The sequence below is a fragment of the Mustelus asterias genome, unplaced genomic scaffold (assembly GCF_964213995.1).
Source record: "Mustelus asterias unplaced genomic scaffold, sMusAst1.hap1.1 HAP1_SCAFFOLD_505, whole genome shotgun sequence".
Classification (NCBI taxonomy): Eukaryota; Metazoa; Chordata; class Chondrichthyes; order Carcharhiniformes; family Triakidae; genus Mustelus; species Mustelus asterias.
Window position 1 is genome coordinate 268,642 of NW_027590457.1, and position 19,316 is coordinate 287,957.

The following is a 19,316-nucleotide window of genomic DNA, read 5'->3' on the forward strand; positions in this document are numbered from 1 at the left end:
TTTCCACTGTATGTTAATACATGCGACAATAATAAATCAAATCAAAATGCAGTCCAAACATATTTTGTTAACTCCAGTCTCTACTATTCTAATACCTTTATGACTGGCTTCCCACCCAACTTGGGTTCATCCAAGACTCTCCAACCCATAGCCCAAGCCCTATTCACTTATCATTCCATGCTCACGGACCTACATGGATCCCCCAGGTCTGGCAACACCATCGATTCTCAGCCTTATTTTCCAAATCATCCCATGGTCTCACCCTTATCTCTAATCTACCTAGGATCCAAACTATGGCATTCACTCCTTAAACTTCTTCTCCTTTAAGATGCTCCTTAAAACTAGCTTTGCGACCAAACCTTTGGTCACTTGCCCTAACATATCCTCATGTGGCTTCGTGCCAAATATGCTCGGACTAATGCTCCTGTGAAGTACATGACGTTGTCGCAACGGTGCTTTATAAATGCAAGGCGTTGCTGTTGAATATTTCACCCCCCCCCCCCCCCCCCCCAATCCTAAATTCTACATTACATATGCAATTCCACGGCAGAAATTAAGTGAGGATAACATGAAGACGACAAATTGACCCACAAACTATTGCAGAGACCACAGCACAACATTAAAAAGAAGCCAACCTGTAGTCCCAGCTCCAGGGACACATTGAGGAGTGTAATGTCGGGCGCACAGTTTGGCGGAGTGGCGGTTTTGCAAGCGTCCTGTGCTAGTTTGTAGATCAGCGAAGGAGAATGAATGTTTTGTTGAATGGATTCTAACACCACTCGCAGCCACTTTGGGTCTCCTGAAACAAGAGGGAATATTAATCAAGCGATCAAACCAGGAGAGCGAACTTAGAATAGAACACTTTTTATAAAAAAACAGCAGCCTATGACTGATTAATCGCACTGAGCTTCACATTTTGTGTGTAGCATTTTCTATATGGTTACGATCCCAGCTGATGTTACTACCAGACAAGTCAGATCCCAGACACTGGCTTGATAGATCCTGATTTTTAAAGACAATGGTGAAAGTATGTCACTGAACCAATTTACAGGAGTTTGACCAACACAAGCAAGAAAAATGATTACATCAGACAAAAACAATCTCAACACAAATACAACAAATTATTGATCGTCATTGAAAGCCCATCTGGTTCACTAGAGTCCTTTAGGGAAGGAAATCTGCTGTCCTCACCCGGTCTGACCTACAGTGACGCCAATGTGGTTGACTCTGGCGGCACGGTAGTTAGCACTGCTGCTTCACAGCTCCAGGGACCTGGGTTCGATTCCCGGCTCGGGGTCACTGTCTGTGCGGAGTTTGCACATTCTCGCCGTGTCTGCGTGGGTTTCCTCCGGGTGCTCTGGTTTCCTCCCACAGTCCAAAGATGTGCGGGTTAGCTTGATTGGCCATGCTAAAATTGCCCCTTAGTGTCCCGGGATACGTAGATTAGAGGGATTAGTGGGTCAATATGGGGGTTAGAGGGATTAGCAGGTAAATGTGTAGGGATACAGGGATAGGGCTTGGGTGGGATTGTTGTCAGTGCAGACTCGATGGGCCGAATGGCCTCTTTCTGCACTGTAGGGTTTTGATGGTTTCTAACTGCTCTCTGAATATAAATATTTACTCTTTCAGCTGGGCTATATTTTTTGCAGACACATACAAATTTGGAAAGAGAAAACAAATTTACCAGATCTCTGATTCATTCAAGGGATGTGAGCTTTGCTGGCTAGGCAGCATTTATTGCTCACCCCTAACTGAGCGAAAGTGGTGGTGAGCTGCCTTCTTGAACCACTGCAGTCCATGTGGTGTAGGTACACCTGCAGCGCTGTTAAGGGAGTGCCAGGATTTTGATCCAGCGGCAGTGAATGAGTGGTGATATATTTCCAAGCCAGGATGGTGAGTGGTTGGAGAGGAACCTCCAGGTGGGTGGTGTTCCCAGGTATCTGCTGCCCTTCTCCTTCTGCTGATTGTGGGTTTGGAAGGTGCTGTTGAAGGAGCCTTAGCGAGTTCTCTTAATATTCAGGTTAGGTACGTGGTACATATGAACCCACTGGCGAACTGTGGTCAGACACGCCACTCTCCCAAGTAAATGACAGATGCGGCCAAAGCAGATTCCATGGCAGTTAAGAGTCAACCACATTAGAGTCATTGTAGGCCAGAAAGGCAAGGACAGCAGATTTCCTTCCTGAAGGACAGTCGCGGCACGGTGGTTAGCACTGCTGCCTCACAGTGCCAGGGACCTGGATTGGGTCATTGTCAGTGTGGAATCTATACGTTAAGAACAAAGAACAAAGAACAAAACAGCACAGGAACAGGCCCTTCGGCCCTCCAAGCCCACGCCGCTCCCTGGTCCAAACTAGACCATTCTTTTGTATCCCTCCATTCCCACTCCGTTCATGTGGCTATCTAGATAAGTCTTAAACGTTCCCAGTGTGTCCGCCTCCACCACCTTGCCCGGCAGCGCATTCAAGGCCCCCACCACCCTCTGTGTAAAAATACGTCCTTCTGATATCCGTGTTAAACCTACCCCCCTTCACCTTGAACCTATGACCCCTTGTGAACGTCACCACCGATCTGGGAAAAAGCTTCCCACCGTTCACCCTATCTATGCCTTTCATAATTTTATACACCTCTATTAGGTTCTCCCCATATCTGCGTGGGTTTCCTCCGGTTTCATCCCACGGGTCCGAAAGACATTCTGGTTAGGGTGGATTGGCCATGCTAAATTCTCCCTCAGTGTACCTGAACAGGTGCTGGAGTGTGGCGACTGAGGGATTTTCACAGTAACTTCATTGCAGTGTTAATGTAAGCCTACTTGTGACACTAATAAATAAATAATAGTGAACCAGATAGGTTTTAATGACAATTGATAATGGCTTCTTGGTCATCTTTTAATTCCAGGTTTTTTTTTATGGAATTCAAATTTTGTCATCTGTCTTGGTGGTGTTCAAACCTGGGTGTCACAATCCCTACAGTGCAGAAGGAGGCCATTCGACCCATGGGGTCTGCACCGACAACAATCCCACCCAGGCCCTATCCCCGTAACCCACACATTTACCCTACTAATCCCCCCTGACAATTTAGCATGGCCAATCAACCTAACCTGCACAATCTTTGGAATTTTAGCCCCTTTGACCCCTCTTCAATTACTAACCAGGTGACAATACCACTGCACCATCACCTCACAACGAGTACTGTATTCTCACAAGGTACATCAGGAAAAACATCGCCACTTTATTTTATAATTTGAATAAAAAAGTTTTTAAAAACTTAAAATAATTAAAGGGAGAGGTTAAGTGTATTACAAAATGGATTGCTAAAAGGAATTTGCAACTAGCAGCTGTGGTGGGAATAGAATCCACTATGCATTCAGTGCGTACAATGCTTTAGAAAGAGATGAATGGTAGGATGAGCTGAATGGCCTCCATCTGTACTTTAATATTCCAGAATTATCAGATGCCAGGTGCGTTAACAAGAATTTGAAGGGACACAAATTTATAGCCACCCTCCTTTGATCTGTACAGAGGGAGGAAAAAGTCAACTGTTAGTCCAACTGTTGCAACTCAAAGGGATATAGTTTGGGAAGGTTGGGGGAGGGAGGGGAACATTGGAACAGCCCCAGAACAGCTTGCCAACTGCCTTCTTGAATAAAAAAAACTGCAAGCCGTGAGGAGATGATAGCTAAAGTAAGTTTATTAGCCACAAGTAAGGCTTACATTAACACTGCAATGAAGTTACTGTGAAATTCCCCTCGTCGTCACACTCCAGCACCTGTTCGGGTCAATGCACCCTAACCAGCACGTCTTTCGGACTGTGGGAGGAAACCGGAGCACCCGGAGAAAACCCACACAGACGAGAGGAGAACGTGCAAACTCCACACAGACAGTGACCCGAGCCGCGAATCGAGCCTGTGTCGCTGGGGCTGCGAGGCAGCAGCGCTAACCGCTGTTCCACTAGAATGATAAGGGCTAGTTTCCCCCCTCCTCCCCCAAAAACAAATTTAATCTGGAATATGGAATGCCATAACTGATGATTATGCAGAAACCAAACAATGCTGCAAAACTAAACAACTCAAGAACAGGAAATTGTAAATGTGTTAAAAATATAAATAAATCAGAAATGTAACTCATTTCCGAATTTCTACACGGACTTGCCAGAGAGATGATGATGAGAGGGTCAGAAACTAAGTGGAAGCAGAACATGTCACAGCTGACTTTTTCAGAAGCTGACTTCACAGGAAATGCTGAGGTTCAGCAACTTGTGTTATGAAAGCAACTCCAGTAAGAACAGGAGTCTGATGGTACAACGCTTGATTGAGAAATGTTGGGAACAGGAACACAAGCAAGGGGATTGCAGAACCTCCAGAGACTGAAATGAATGTCCACAAACCACTGCATAGTGGCGAGGGTCACCGCCCTGTATTGCGCAATCTATAAGACCATGAGACGTAGGAGCAGATTTAGGCCATTCGGCCCATCAAGTCTGCTCTGGCATTCAATCATGGCTGATATGATTCGCGTCCCCATTTTCCTGCCTTCTCCCCGTAACCTTTGATCCCCTTACTGATCAAGAACCTATCTGTCTTAAATACACTCAATAGCCTGGCCTCCACAGCCTTCTGTGGCAATGAGTTCCACAGATTCATCACACTCTGCCTGAAGAAATTCCTCCTCATTCTGATTTTAAAAGGAGGATCCCTTCACTCTGAGGTTGTGTCCATCGAGTTCTAGCCTCCCCCATGAGTGGAAACATCCTCTCTATGTCCACTCTATCCAGGCCTCTTCGTATTCTGTAAGGTTTCGATTAGATCCCCCTCATCCTACCAAACTCCATTAAGTGTAGACCCAGACTCCTCAACTGGTCCGCAGATGACAAACCCTTCATCCCTGGGATAATTCTTGTGAACCTCTTGTGGGCCCCCTCCGAGGCCAGCTATTGCTAATCGTCACTGTCCCAAGTGTCACACCAAGTGGCGTAGGTGACCACGGCTTTCCAAACTTGCCGATCATGGCAACAGTGGGTGGCCAGTTGTTGGGAGTTCTGCTTAATCCGGTCTTTATCCTTATATAATTGCATCCTTCAGTGTTGGCCTCCTGCTCTTCTCCCATTCATCCTTCTGCCGTTGTTGAGATCGACACGGATAACATGGCCGGGGAACTAAGTTTGTCTTCTTTTGGAATTGTTCCTCTAGCTTCATTCAGTACTTCATTCAGCTCTTTTCTCCACCCAGGTTACCCTCAAGTGTCCTCCTTAAGCACCGCGCACTTCCATTTCTTATCAGTATTAACTAAGTTATAACTGCGGGGAGGCGATGGCCTAGTGGTATTATCGCTAGACTATGAATCTAGAAACTCAGCTAATGCTCTGGGGACCCGGGTTCGAATCCCACCACGGCAGATGGTGCAATTGGAATTCAATAATAAAAAAGTATGGAATTGTGAATCTACTGATGGCCATGGAACCATTGTCAATTGTTGGAAAAACCCATCTGGTTCACTAATGCCCTTTAGGAAAGAAAATCTGCCACCTTTGCCTCGCCTGGCCTACGTGTGACTCCAGAGCCACAGCAATGTGGTTGACTTTCAACTACGCTCTTAAATGGCCCAGCGAGCCACTAGAAGGGCAACTAGGGATGGGCAATAAATGTTGGCCAACCAGCAACGCCCATGTCCCACGAATGAATTAAAAAATGTCAATTTAACTTGTGCTCAATTTCTTACCTTGGCTTTTGTACAGATGACCCTGAGAAAAATACAGCCCAGTTGGTCAAAAAACACTGACTGTTGAAAGAGCTTTAACCAGTTACACAGCCTGAACATAGGATTTCCAGTTGGAGAAGGGAAAGATGTGTTGTGTGTGTGTGTGTGTGTGTGTGGACACTTCAGTTGAGCATGGAGAGACACCAGGACGCCTGGACCACGAGGAAATGTGGGGAGTGTGGGACGGGATTCATATCCCCTTCAAAGCTGGTAGATTCCGATAACCGTTGGCCTTGTATTACTTTCAGCCCATGTTATCATCTCCTGTTATCAAGGGCAGCATGGTGGCACAGTGGTTAGCACTGCTGCCTCACAGCGCCTAGCACTGCTGCCTCACAGCGCCAGGGACCCGGGTTCGATTCCCGGCTTGGGTCACTTTCTGTGGGGAGTCTGCACATTCTCCCCGTGTCTGTGTGGGTTTCCTCCGGGTGCTCCGGTTTCCTCCCACAGTCCAAAAGACGTGCTGGTCAGATGCATTGACCCAAACAGGCGCCGGAAGGTGGCAAGTAGGGGAATTTCACGCATTGCGGTGTTAATGGAAGCATTACATGTGACTAATAAATTAATTAATTAATAAACAAACAAACTTTACTTTTAGTGAAGATATTAGTTAATGTTCCTAGAAATGCACAGTTCAAAAGTAAACTGTTTAATTCCAGGTGCAAAAAACCCTCCACATTTCCTATATTCACTGTGCAGAGGGACCTGGGTGTCCTTGTGCAGGAATCTCAAGGAATTGGTTTGCAGGTGCAGCAGGTAATTAAGGCGGCAAATGGAATTCTGTCCTTCATTGCTAAAGGGATGGAGTTTAAAAACGGCGAGATTATGTTGCAGCTGTATAAGGTGCTGGTGAGGCCACATCTGGAGTACTGTGTACAGTTTTGGTCTGCTTACTTGAAAGGATATACTGGCACTGGAGGGGGTGCAGAGGAGATTCACTGGGTTGATTCCGGAGTTGAGAGGGTTGGCTTATGAGGAGAGGCTGAGTAGACTGGGACGATACTCATTGGAATTCAGAAGAATGAGGGGAGATCTTATAGAAACATATAAGATTATGAAGGGAATAGATAAGATAGAAGCAGGGAGGCTGTTTCCACTGGCGGGTGAAACTAGAACTCGGGAGCATAGCCTCAAAATAAGGGGGAGCAGATTTAGGACTGAGTTGAGGAGGAACTTCTTCACACAAAGGGTTGTGAATCTGTGGAATTCCCTGTCCAGTGAAGCAGTTGAGGCTACCTCATTGAATGTTTTTAAGGCAAGGACACATTTTTGAACAGTAAAGAAATTAAGGGTTATGGCGAGCGGGTGGGTAAGTGGAGCTGAGTCCACGAAAAGATCAGCGATGATCTTATTGAATGGCAGAGCAGGCTCGAGGGGCCAGATGGCCTACTCCTGCTCCTAGTTCTGATGTTCGTAAAGATAATGCCTGAATGATATCTGTGCAGTAACAGCCAGTTGCCTGTTGATGGCGCTATGAACATGGTCTCCACACTTGGCGATCATGAGCAGCTGGTTCCAACCACAAACTTCTGGGTCCAAAATGGTTCCATCGCAAATAGAAGCCAACAGTTCCGGCAGCAAGAACTACAGGCTCACACTCAACATGCGTGGGGAGATAGGTGACGAGAGTAAATCCCCATTTTAAGTGCCCCCGTTTAAAGTGGTTCGTGCTTCAAAAGGGCCTTAGATTTTTCTGCATGGCTTCCATTTAAAGTATCAAAGAATCATAGAATCCTACAGTGCAGAATGGGGCCATTTGACCCATCAAGTCGACACGGGGCGGCATGGTGGCACAGTGGTTAGCACTGCTGTCTCAGCGCCAGGGACCCGGGTTCAATTCCCGGCTTGGGTCACTGTCTGTGTGGAGTGTGAACGTTCTCCCCGTGTCTGCGTGGGTTTCCTCCGGGTGCTCCGGTTTCCTCCCACATTCTGAAAGACGTGCTGGTTAGGGTGCATTGGCCGTGCTAAATCCTCCCTCAGTGTAACCCGAACAGGCGCCGGAGTGTGGCGACTGGGGGAATTTCACAGTGACTTCATCGCAGTGTTAATGTAAGCCTTACTTGTGACTAATAAACAAACTTTAATTCTGCCCTGACCACAAACCCACCCAGGTCCTAATCCCACAACCCCATGCATTTACCCCAGCTAGTCCCCCTGACACTAAGGGGCAATTTAGCACGGCCAATGCACCCTAACCAGCACGTCTTTCGGACTGTGGGAGGAAACCGGAGCACCCGGAGGAAACCCACGCAGACACGGGGAGAATGTGCAAACTCCGCACAGACAGTCACCCGAACTGGGAATTGAACCAGAGTCCCTGGCGCTGTGAGGCAGCAGTGTTAACCACTGTGCTGCCCAGAAAGTATTCCACATCTTAAGCATGTGTGATGATACCATCACATCCCCAACATTATGCATTATGGAGTGACCAGGCCCCAATGATTCGGAGAGTTGTGCCTAGCCTGTAAAAGGTGCCATTTTGTCCTTTCTGTACGCTTGAGGAACAACGTTTTTTTTTGCTGCAATTCAGGTACCCCTCCATATTTGTACCAAACTTAATTTAAGTGTTTTTTTGTTTCACTGTACCCTATTATTCAGGTATCGTGTGTGTGTACTAAAGTTTATTTTTAGGCCATTTTTGTTTCACTGTACCCTCTACTAGTTGAGGAACTCTTGTGGACTTTATATTTTTTTGTAAGAATTCTCCATTGTACTGCATCTTAGGGCGGCAGTGGTTAGCACTGCTGCTTCACAGCTCCAGGGACCTGGGTTTGAATCCCGGCTTGGGTCACTGTGTGTGGAGTCTGCACGTTCTCCCCATGTCTGCGTGGGTTTCCTCCGGTTTCCTCCCACAGTCCGAAAGACGTGCTGGTTAGGGTGCATTGGCCGTGCTAAATTCTCCCTCAGTGTTACCCGAACAGGCGCCGGAGTGTGGGCGACTGGGTGATTTTCACAGTAATTTCATTACGGTATGAATGTAAGCCTACTTATAATAATAAACTCTTATATAGCACTGTAAACTTTGTTTTTCAAATTTCTCTGATGCTGATAGTGAGGAACTACTGTTTTAAAAATAATTATTTGCTGCACAGTACCTGTGTTTGAGGAACCTGTTGTAAACTTGGGTGCCTTACAGAGGCCTCTGCCGAGGAAGAAGCCTAAAAGCAAGGCAAGGCAGCAATTTTAAAGTCACTTCCTGTAGTGTTTCAGACTATGTGGAACAGTGTTTCAGTTTTTACATTGATTCTTCTGGGCAAATGTTATCCTCAAGAACCCCAACTCAGTATGGACTCCCATGGGAAACCATGTTTCACTGAATGGCGATTTTCAGGAATGCAACCACCACTTTGAGGGAGGATTCCCTCCATAGGAATTTAGCTGTGGGAGGTTCATTTGTAGAGCGAGAAAGACTATTTTGGAAGGAGTTTTGTAAAAAGAAAACTTCACATTTAAAGTTGGACTTTAAAAGGGAGTCTGTTGTTCAAGACAAAAAAAAAGCCCGCCAGAAACGCACAGATCAGTCAGTTTAAAGTTTATTTATTAATGTTACAAGTAGGCTCACGTTAACACCGCAGTGAAGTTACTGTGAAAATCCCCGAGTCGCCACACTCCGGCGCCTGTTCAGGTACGCTGAAAAGAATTTAGCACCTAACCAGCACGTCTTCCGGACTGTGGGAGGAAACCGGAGCACCCGGAGGAAACCCACGCAGACGCGGGGAGAATGTGCAAATTCCACACAGACAGTGACCCAAACCGGGAATCGAACCCGGGTCCCTGGCGTTGAGAGGCCATTGAATTAGGAGTAGGCCATTCAGCCCTTCAAGTCTGCTCCACCATTCAATACGATCATGGCTGATCCAATTATGGCCTCAACTCCACATTCCCATTGGTCCTGTCTCCACATCAAATCGGTTGGACAAAAGGCACTTGCCTAATTTGGGTGCCGACTCTTGTACCTACAACTTACAACCATCTCAATTTTTGTTTCCTGCACTTGCGGTTTTCTCTCATCTCCTCTAATCATACCACAAACAAAAAGATGGAAGTGTGGTTTATATGGGCAGCACAGTGGTTAGCACAGCTACCTCAGTGCCAGGGAGCCGGGTTCAATTCCCGGTTTGGGTCACAGTCTGTGCGGAGTCTGCACATTGCCCACTGTGTCTGCGTGGGTTTCCTCCCACAGTCTTCGAGCAGCACGGTGGCACAGTGGGTTAGCACTGCTGCCTCACAGCGCCAGTGACCCAGGTTCGATTCCCGGCTTGGGTCGCTGTCTGTGTGAAGTCAGCATGTTCTCCCCGTGTCTGCGTGGGTTTCCTCTGGTTTCCTCCCACAGTCTGAAAGACGTGCTGGTTAGGGTGCATTGACCCGAACAGGCACCGGAGTGTGGCGACTAGGGGAATTTCAGTCACTTCATTGCGGTGTTAATGTCAGCCTTACTTGTGACCAATTAATAAACTTTAACTTTAGATGTGCTGGTTAGGTTCATTGGCCGTGCTAAAATCTCCCTCAGCAGCTGATTAGAATTTATTGGGCAGCAGGTGGTGCAGTGGGTGTAAGCAAATTATTGACTCCCAAATGGAATTGAGCTATCTTCCGAAATATTTCTTGTTGACAGCCCGGATAAGTCAACGTGACTTTATTAATGCTTACGTTCTGTATGAGTGGTTAGCGCTGCTGCCTCACAGCATCAGGGAACAGTGTTCGATTCCCAGTTTGGATGACTATCTATGCAGAGTCTGCACCTTCTCCCCGTGGGTTTCCTCCAGGTGCACCGGTCCGAAAGACGTGCTGGTTAGGTGCTAAATTCTCCCCCCTCAGTGTACCCGAACAGGTGCCGGAGTGTGGCGACGCGGGGCTTTTCACAGTAACTTCATTGCAGCGTTAATGGAAGCCGACTTGCGACACCAATAAATAAAACTTAAACTTTATTTTGCTCCCAGCAAACCCCAATTCACAATAGCATCTAAACCAAAATGACGAAACCCCCACGGGGACGGGAAACACGTGACATCTAACTGTGCTTTGGAGGTGATGCGTTCCCCGTCTTACCTTTTGCAGCCGTTAACATGGTAGATGCCAGCTCACACTGCTGAGTTTCAAGGTGCCCGAGGATGAACCAACGTGGGTAGCGGCTGGGGTCCACTAATGCTACAAGGTGCGGATGAGAGCCATCGCCTGCTGGCGCCATAGACTCCAGCACTGGCAGCCTGGAAACAGAAGATGATCGTGAGCAAAGCTGGAGGGGGGGGGGGCGGGTGTGCAATCATTCTGGACACAAGGTTCAATGTTTAAACAATGGTTGCTATGGACTCAATAGGAAATAAGCTCATCTACACAATGGCTAGTAAAAGCCTGGAACTCACTTCCCCACAACACCTTTGAAGATGGGGGCCAATTTGCTTAACAAACGCCAGGGTTGATATTTGTGTTACGTCGGGTATTAAGAGGTAGATCAGAGGCAGATGAATAGAAGTTGAAGTATATAAACACTGGAATCATAGAAACCTAGTGCAGGAGGCCATTTGGTCCATCGAACAAGCTTTAGGTGTTGAATGACACTCCTGTTCTGATGATCCCTACTCACTTCTCCTTTCAGAATGTACCAAATCAGTTACTTCACCATCCGTCACATACATGCAGTGCAGCTAGTGAAACGGTGCTAAGACCAGGCTCAACTCCATCGAATCAGAAGGAAGCCATTTGGCCCAACGAGTGTGCACCGACCACAATCCCACCCTAGCCCCATCTCCATACATTTACCCCAGTTAGTCCCCCCTGATACTAAGGGGCAATTTAGCACGGCCAATCCACCTAACCCGCACATCTTTGGAGTGTGGGAGGGAACCAGAGCACCCGGAGGAGAGAATGTGCAAACTCCACAGTGACCCAAGCCAGGAGTTGAACCCAGGTCCCTGGCGCCGAGAGGCAGCAGTGCTAACCATGGTGCCGCCATTCTCATTGAATGGCGGAGCGGACTGGATGGGCTAAATGGCCTACCTCTGCTCCTATGGCTTAAGAGGGTTATATGGGTTGCTAAATGACAAAAGGATGGGATGAATCTCCAGTGGAACATGGACTGGTTGGGCCAAATTATTCTATGTAACCCAGAAAGCTTTCACACAAGACAGACGCAGACCAGAGCACCGATTAAGTGCAAGAAAAGTATACTTGCAGCAGCTCTCTGGAAAAAACGTGTGGTTTAAAGAGGGAAGCCTCTTGGGCTAATTAGTTAGGTCTGTGGTTAGTGCTGTTAAGTCATAGAATTACTGAATTTGCTCAGGCAGCCATGAAAGGGAACCCACGCAGAGATAAGCAACAGAAGAGTGACGCCCCATTAGACAAGTTTTCCTCCTGTCGACAGGTACCAATTTCCAGCCCACATTCATTTAAGGCGACGGGTGTTCAAACTGCATCACACAGGACCTCCCACCCCTTAAACATACCGTTTGCCGGTCTTCGAAATGTCATGTGAAAACTGCAAGCGTCAGAACACCCAGGAGGAGAGGGACACGGCGATGTCTCTTGCCTCAGAAATGGCTCACTGACCAATATACATGCTGCAGTTTCCTGCTCTTTAAGAACACACGCTTGCAGCGGGGAATTGAATGCACCAAGCTCCAAAACTTGATCAGCATTAGCAAAGACATCCGTAACATCTTGTCACACTGCATTCTGCACTCTCTCGTTTCCTATGGACAGTATGCTTTACCCGTATAGCGCGCAAGAAACAATATTTTTCACTGTATCCCAATACATGTGACAACAACAAATCAAATCAAAATCAAAGCAGCCAGCAAAATTAAGGACCCCACGCATCCCGGACATTCTCTCTTCCACCTTCTTCCGTCAGGAAAAAAAGATACAGAAGTCTGAGGCCACGTACCAACCGAGTCAAGAACAGCTTCTTCCCTGCTACCGTCAGACTTTTGAACGGACCTACCTCACATGAGGTTGATCTTTCTCTACACCCTAGCTATGACTGTAACACTACATTCTGCACCCTCTCCTTTCCTTCTCTATGAATGGCATGCTTTGTCTGTATAGCGCGCAAGAAACAATACTTCTCACTGTATACCAATCCATGCGATTATAATAAGTCAAATCAGCCTTACATGAGGCGGAGTGGTGTAGTGGTATTGCCGTTGGACTAGTAATCCAGAAACCCGGGGTTTGAATCCCGCCAGGGCAGATTGTGATATTTGAATTCAATACATGTCTGGAATCAAAAGTCTAATGATGACCACAAAACCGTTGTCGAAAAAATTTAACTTGATTTATGTATTAGCATACAGTGAGAAGTATTGTTTCTTGCACGCTATACAGACAAAACATACCGTTCATAGGAGAAGGAAAGGAGAGAGTGCAGAATGTAGTGTTACAGTCATAGCTAGGGTGTAGAGAAAGATCAACTTAATGCAAGGCAAGTCCATTCAAAAGTCTGACGGCAGCAGGGAAGAAGCTGTTCTTGAGTCGGTTGGTACGTGACCTCAGACTTTTGTATCTTTTTCCCGATGGAAGGTGGTGGAAGAGAGAATGTCCGGGGTGCGTGGGGTCCTTAATAACGCTGGCTGCTTTGCCGAGGCAGCGGGAAGTGTAGACAGAGTCAATGGATGGGAGGTTGGTTGGCGTGATGGATTGGGCTGCATTCACGACCTTTTGTAGGTCCTTGCAGACTTGGGTAGAGCAGAAGCTGTGATCCAATCAGAAAGATTGCTTTCTGTAAAACCCATCGAATTCAGCATCTGCCCGGGAAGGAAATCTGCCACCCTTACCCGGTCTGGCCTACATGTGACTCTGCAACAATCTGGTTGACTCTTAACTGCCCTCAGAAATGGGCCATAAATACTGACCCAGTCAGTGACGTCCACACCCAAGAGTTAATTTTTAAAAATGTGGGTACAGGCTTTGAGGCAAGAATTCTGTTCAAATTTCCCCACTTGTAAGAAATAGTCATTGCACTCATGTGCAAAGCCCACACTATCCTTCCCGCCTACCATGTACCTTGCATGAATCAGGGGTAATGTCATTTTCAGAGATCCCTTGAGTAGCATTACATTGTTTTTCTGACGCCTGCTTTTGGATAATGAAATAAAGCCGCGTACTTCCCTTGCAATGGACAGCAGCCGCCTCGTGCGCAATTAGTTTACAAAAAAAAAATGTTTTCCCCTCAAGGATTTCACTTACCTCATTGCTCTTAAAGACACTTTGTAGGCCAGGTCAGGGTCATGGAGCAGGAGAGCTTTGAACAGGTATCTCGCAAAAGTGTGCATGGGAACACTTTCCCGGTGGACTACTTCGCCCAGGCCACTGAACGGACCTCCTGAAGAAATAAAAAAAGTCACCTTGATTAAATGTTAATTTTCCCCCCGAAGAGGATGATTCTGAGAATAGGCAGGTCCTCACATTCGTAGCAATGATACCGGTCGATGCCCTTTCCCAACAATGTGCTCCACAGCACACATCATAGAATCCCTACAGTGCAGAAGAGGCTATTCAGCCCACCGAGTCTACACTGACTCTCTGACAAGAGTATCTTACCCAGGACCTTTCCCCCACCCTATCCCCGTAACCCCACATGTTTACCATGGTTAATTCATCTGACCTACACATCTTTGGGCACTTAATTTAGCATGGCCAATCCCCCAACTTGCAAATCTTTGGAGTGTGGGAGGAAATCGGAGCACCCAGAGGAAATCCACACAGACAGACAAGTCATAGATTCCCTACAGTGCAGAAGGAGGCTATTCGGCCAATTGAGTCTGCCCCAATCACAATCCCACCGAGGCCCTATTCCCACATATTTACACCCTGCTAATCCCCCTGACACTAGGGTCAATTTATCATGGTCAATCAACCTAACTCGCACATCTTGGGACTGTGGGTGGAAACTGGAGCACCCGGAGGAAACCCATGCAGACACGGGGGGGAACGTGCAAACTCCACACAGACAGTGACTCGAGGCTGGAATTGAACCCAGGTCCCTAGCGCTGTGAGGTAGCAGTGCTAACCGCTGTGCCACCCCATGGGCTCAGATTCACTCCCTGCGCGCTTGATCAAGGGGTGACAATGAGGCATAAAACAGCCTCAGCGTTCTTAGGCTGCGGAGGGGAGATTAATGAGTCAAAGCCCAGGCTTCCAATCCTCAATACTCCTGACCAGGGAGTGGAGTGCAATACAGGGCCGATATGCTCACCTAACCGCCTCCCATTACAAGGGCTCGTACATAAAGACCAGACCATTTAGACCAAGACGACAGGGCTGCTTACGGAATGGTGTTGGAATAGGAGTCAACATCTAATGTCTTTGTGCTCAATGATGGCCATGAATGGCAGTGTCCAGTGACTGCTGTGGTCAGATGCCTTTATAAGGAAAAGGCAACATGGTGCCAACTATCCCTAATCTCGCCAGTGTTTTGATAGAACTTTGGAATGGATTTATCCCATTTACAGGGTTCCCTTGGGGGGGGGGGGGTCATTCTGCAATATTTGGCAATAAGAGCTCTTTATCCTCTCTTGGCCAAACAGCAGAAACCAAGGCAGTAGCTGACTTGCCTTGCAACACCTGCAGTGCAAAGGCACAACCTCTGGGTTTCGGTATTGACTGGGTTTGTGTGTCACTAAGGCAAGCTCTACAAATGTTAGACCAGCATGTAGTGAGCACACTGTAGTGCACACAAACAAATGCTGGAAAAAAAAAAGAGTAGAGGTCAAAGCAAGATTATATCTACATCTAGCAAAACTGACGTTAATCCCAAGTAATCTAAATAAATTGGGTCAAGTCATGAAATGGGTGAGAGAGAGACAGACAGAGAGAAAAAGTGAGCAACAGAATGTTTGTGTTTTCTCAAGCTCCAGTTTAACCTTTATCGTGCCAAATAACCACGCTCTCGGCACTGCACTAATGTCAGTGTGGTTAATAAGTAAAGGTTAACTCTTCAGTGGGTTTTCTGTTGCGCAATGGAAATTTTGAGGCCAATCTCTCTCTCTCCTGCAACGCTGATCCGCACTGCACAGAACAATGCAATCCTCCATTCCGGGCTGGTGGCAATGTACTCCTGCGGTCCAAATCTCCACTTTTATAGTGCAGCATGCAAAAAAAGCAAGCCACTGCTGCAAACCAGAGGAGCTTCTCAAAAGGCGGAGTTAGATTTCCAGTTAAGGCTGAATTTCAATTAAAAAAAAATAGAACAAACACCTCCTACGAAATGGTTCCTGATAAAAATTTCCACTGCAGCGGCTGAAGAAATGCAAAAAAAAAAAAATTCGACTTGATGAAGGAGGAACATGAGCTTCAACTGGTGCACCTGATGAGCACAGGAGAACTGGTCCAGGTAAAGGTAACATGGCTCCACTCTGGCCATTATAACGAAGGCAAGAGAAGAGGATTCCAATCACAACAAAGGCCAAGCTCAATCCTGAATGCTTACAGACACACACAAATGGACTGGAAGAGCTTGGTTGCCCCTTGAGAGTCTGGGCAGCACCGCGGTTAGCACTGCTGGCTCTCAGTGCCAGGGACCCGGGTTTGATTCTGGCCTCGGGTCACTATCTGCGTGGAGTTTGCACGTTCTCCCCGTGTCTGCATGGGTTTCTTCCAGGTGCTCTGGTTTCCATTGGGGGCACACACTGTACAAACCAATTATTACAACAAAAAAAAACACTTGCGATTTTTAGCTTGGCTGCCTCAGGCAATCTTCTGTGCTTGCTGGGCACCGCAGGAACTGGGGTATATTATCGACCTCTTAAAACACATTACGGTTTAGTGCTTTTAGTTTCGGGCGGTTCCCTCCTTTGAGGGCTGCCCTTCTTGCTTTGTCCCTTAGTTTGTTTATTTTAGTTCAATTGGTTTACCAAATAAGAATGCCGTCTCAGGCAATGACCAGCTTATCGTTTGCAGAGCAGAACAAGAGTTCCTGCCTCGAATTGTGTGCCCGGGTTTGCTGTAGCAGCAGTGGTCTCTGCGTCTCAGGTTAAGGAAAAAGGGGCAGTGTACTTAATCTTGATTATCACTCCACGGACTTTCACTGGGAGATGCACCAGGACAGGATTCTCGTCCCACATCCACTGGCAAGCAAACGGGCTGCTCACACTACACAGCCGTCATTCACGCAGAACAGGCTAGTAGGCAAGGGAGTGAAGGGCAACTTTCAGGAAACTAGATTAGCAAGGAATCAAAACTTTCAGTGAAGGGCATAGGAAGAGTGAGCGTGAATCAGAGGTAATGGCCTGGTGGTATTATCGTTAACACTATTCATCCAAAAACTCAGCTAATGTTCTGGGGACCCGGGTTCGAATCCCGCCACGGTAAATGGCAGAATTTGAATTCAATAAAAAATATCTGGAATTAAGAATCTAATGATGACCATGAAACTATTGTCAATTGTGGGAAAAACCCATCTGGTTCACTAATGTCCTTTAGGGAAGGAAATCTCCCATCCTTACCTGGTCTGGCCTACATGTGACTCCAGAGCCACAACAATGTGGTTGACTCTCAACTGCCCTCCAAGGGCAACTAGGGATGGGCAATAAATGCTGTAAGAAGTCTCTCAACATCAGGTTAAAGTCCAACAGGTTTAACCTGTTGGACTTTAACCTGGTGTTGTGAGACTTATTACTGTGTTTACCCCAGTCCAACACCAGCATCTCCACATCAATAAATGCTGGCCAGCCAGTGATGCCCATGTCCTATGAAAGAGTAAAAAAACCCTACAGTGCAGAAGGAGATCATTCGGCCCATCTGCACCAACTCTGACAACAGAGCATCTCACTCAGGCCTTCTTTCCTGCCCTATCCCTGTAACCCCATATATTTACCCCACTAATCCCCCTAATTTACACATCTTGGGACACTAAGGGGCAAGTTAGCATGGCCAATCCACCTAACCTGCACATCTTGGGACTGTAGGAGGAAACCATAGCAACCGGAGGAAATCCACGTAGACACGGGGAGAATGTGCAAACTCCACAGAGATGGTCACCTGAGGTCAGAATCAACTCTGGTCTCAGAGTGCCAGGGATATCAGTGCTAACCACTGTGCTGCCCCTTGACAGCAAGCGATTAACAAAAACATTTATTTCACGCAATTTAAAGAATAAATTTTTACCTTCCAGTAATAAGAGTGCCTGCTTACGCAAAACTTGCACCAGTCGCTCATCAAATTCCATTTGCGAGAGCATTGCTATAAGCTGTTCCTCATTCCGACACACCTTGTCCTGGGCATAGAGGCCTTCTGGCATTAGCCTCTGTTGCCCTAGTCCTATTAGGGCCACCTCAAGTGCAAGGGCATAGTAAGACTCGCCAGTGTTGCTGCTGCCAGGTATTGGAAAGTGCTGATAGACCGGCTTCCGAATATCATTTATCGAATCTGAAAACAAGCCAAAGGTCCAAAATGAGCTGGTCGACATACAGGTGGATGTTTGAAAATCAAAAATCAGAAGGTATGCGGTTGGGTGGGGACAAACAGAGGAGAAACGTGTACAGGGAAAGCAAGCACTGGATAACTTTTTTTTTGTCACGGGTAAACTTGGATTATTACTGCAATGAAGTTTACTGTGAAAATCGCCTAGTCGCCACACACTCCGGCGCCTGTTCGGGCACACCGAGGGAGAATTTAGCACGGCCAATCCACCTAACCAGCATGTCTTTCGGACTGTGGGAGGAAACCGGAGCACCCGGAGGGAAACCCACGCAGACACGGGTAGGACGTGCAAACTCCGCACAGACAGTGAACCAAGCCAGGAATTGAACCTGGCTCCCTGGCACTGTGAGGCAGCAGTGCTAACCACTGTGCCACCCTTCTGTCAAGATGATTAAGGGTTTGTGGTTTTGACAGAAAAATGGACGGAATCCAACAATGGTGAGAACTGTGGAATCCCATGGAGGCAAAACAAAAAACACAGACACGCCAACTCACTCAGTCACCAGTGACCCAGTGAGTGATTCATTGCTCGAGATGTGTTTCAAGATTTAACACTCCGTATTAAAGAGCATCAACTGAGTTCACACATGGGGAGGTTGGGCTTTCCCGACTGAAACGTTATGAAATTTATTTATTAGTGTCGCAAGTAGGCTCGCATTAACACTGCATTAAAGTGACTGTGAAAGTCCCCTAGTCGCCACACTCCGGCACCTGTTCGGGTACACTGAGGGAGAATTTAGCATGGCCAATGCACCTAACCAGCATGTCATTCGGACTGTGGGAGGAAACCCACGCAGAGACGGGGAGAACGCGCAGAATCCGCACAGACAGACAGTCCCTCAAGCCAGGAATCAAACCCAGGTCCCTGGCACTGTGAGGCACACTAAGAAGTCTCAACACCAGGTTAAAGTCCGGCAGAGAAAATGCTGGAAAGTCTCAGCAGGTCTGGACTAGAAACGTCAGCTCTGCTCTCTCCCTACAGATGCTGCCAGACCTGCTAAGATTTTCCAGCATTTTCTCTGTTGGCTTCAGATTCCAGCATCCGCAGTAATTTGGTTTTATTGAAGTCCAACAGGTTTATTTGGCACCACAATCTTTCGAAGCTGCTCCTTCATCAGGTCACTCACCTGATGAAGGGGCAGC

General features: G+C 47.1%; 1 protein-coding gene across 1 annotated transcript in view; it reads right to left on the reverse strand.

Moving 5' to 3' along the window:
- LOC144486889 (zinc finger SWIM domain-containing protein 5-like) overlaps positions 1-19,316 on the reverse strand; it is a gene marked incomplete at its 5' end in the record, with an annotated part of 58,656 nt that overhangs the window by 6,840 nt on the left and 32,500 nt on the right. Inside the window, 5 exons of the mRNA XM_078204921.1 lie at positions 636-799; positions 8,852-8,914; positions 10,806-10,963; positions 13,941-14,076; positions 17,859-18,119. Coding sequence (XP_078061047.1) covers positions 636-799; positions 8,852-8,914; positions 10,806-10,963; positions 13,941-14,076; positions 17,859-18,119 — 782 coding nt within the window. The remainder of the gene's footprint in view (positions 1-635; positions 800-8,851; positions 8,915-10,805; positions 10,964-13,940; positions 14,077-17,858; positions 18,120-19,316) is intronic.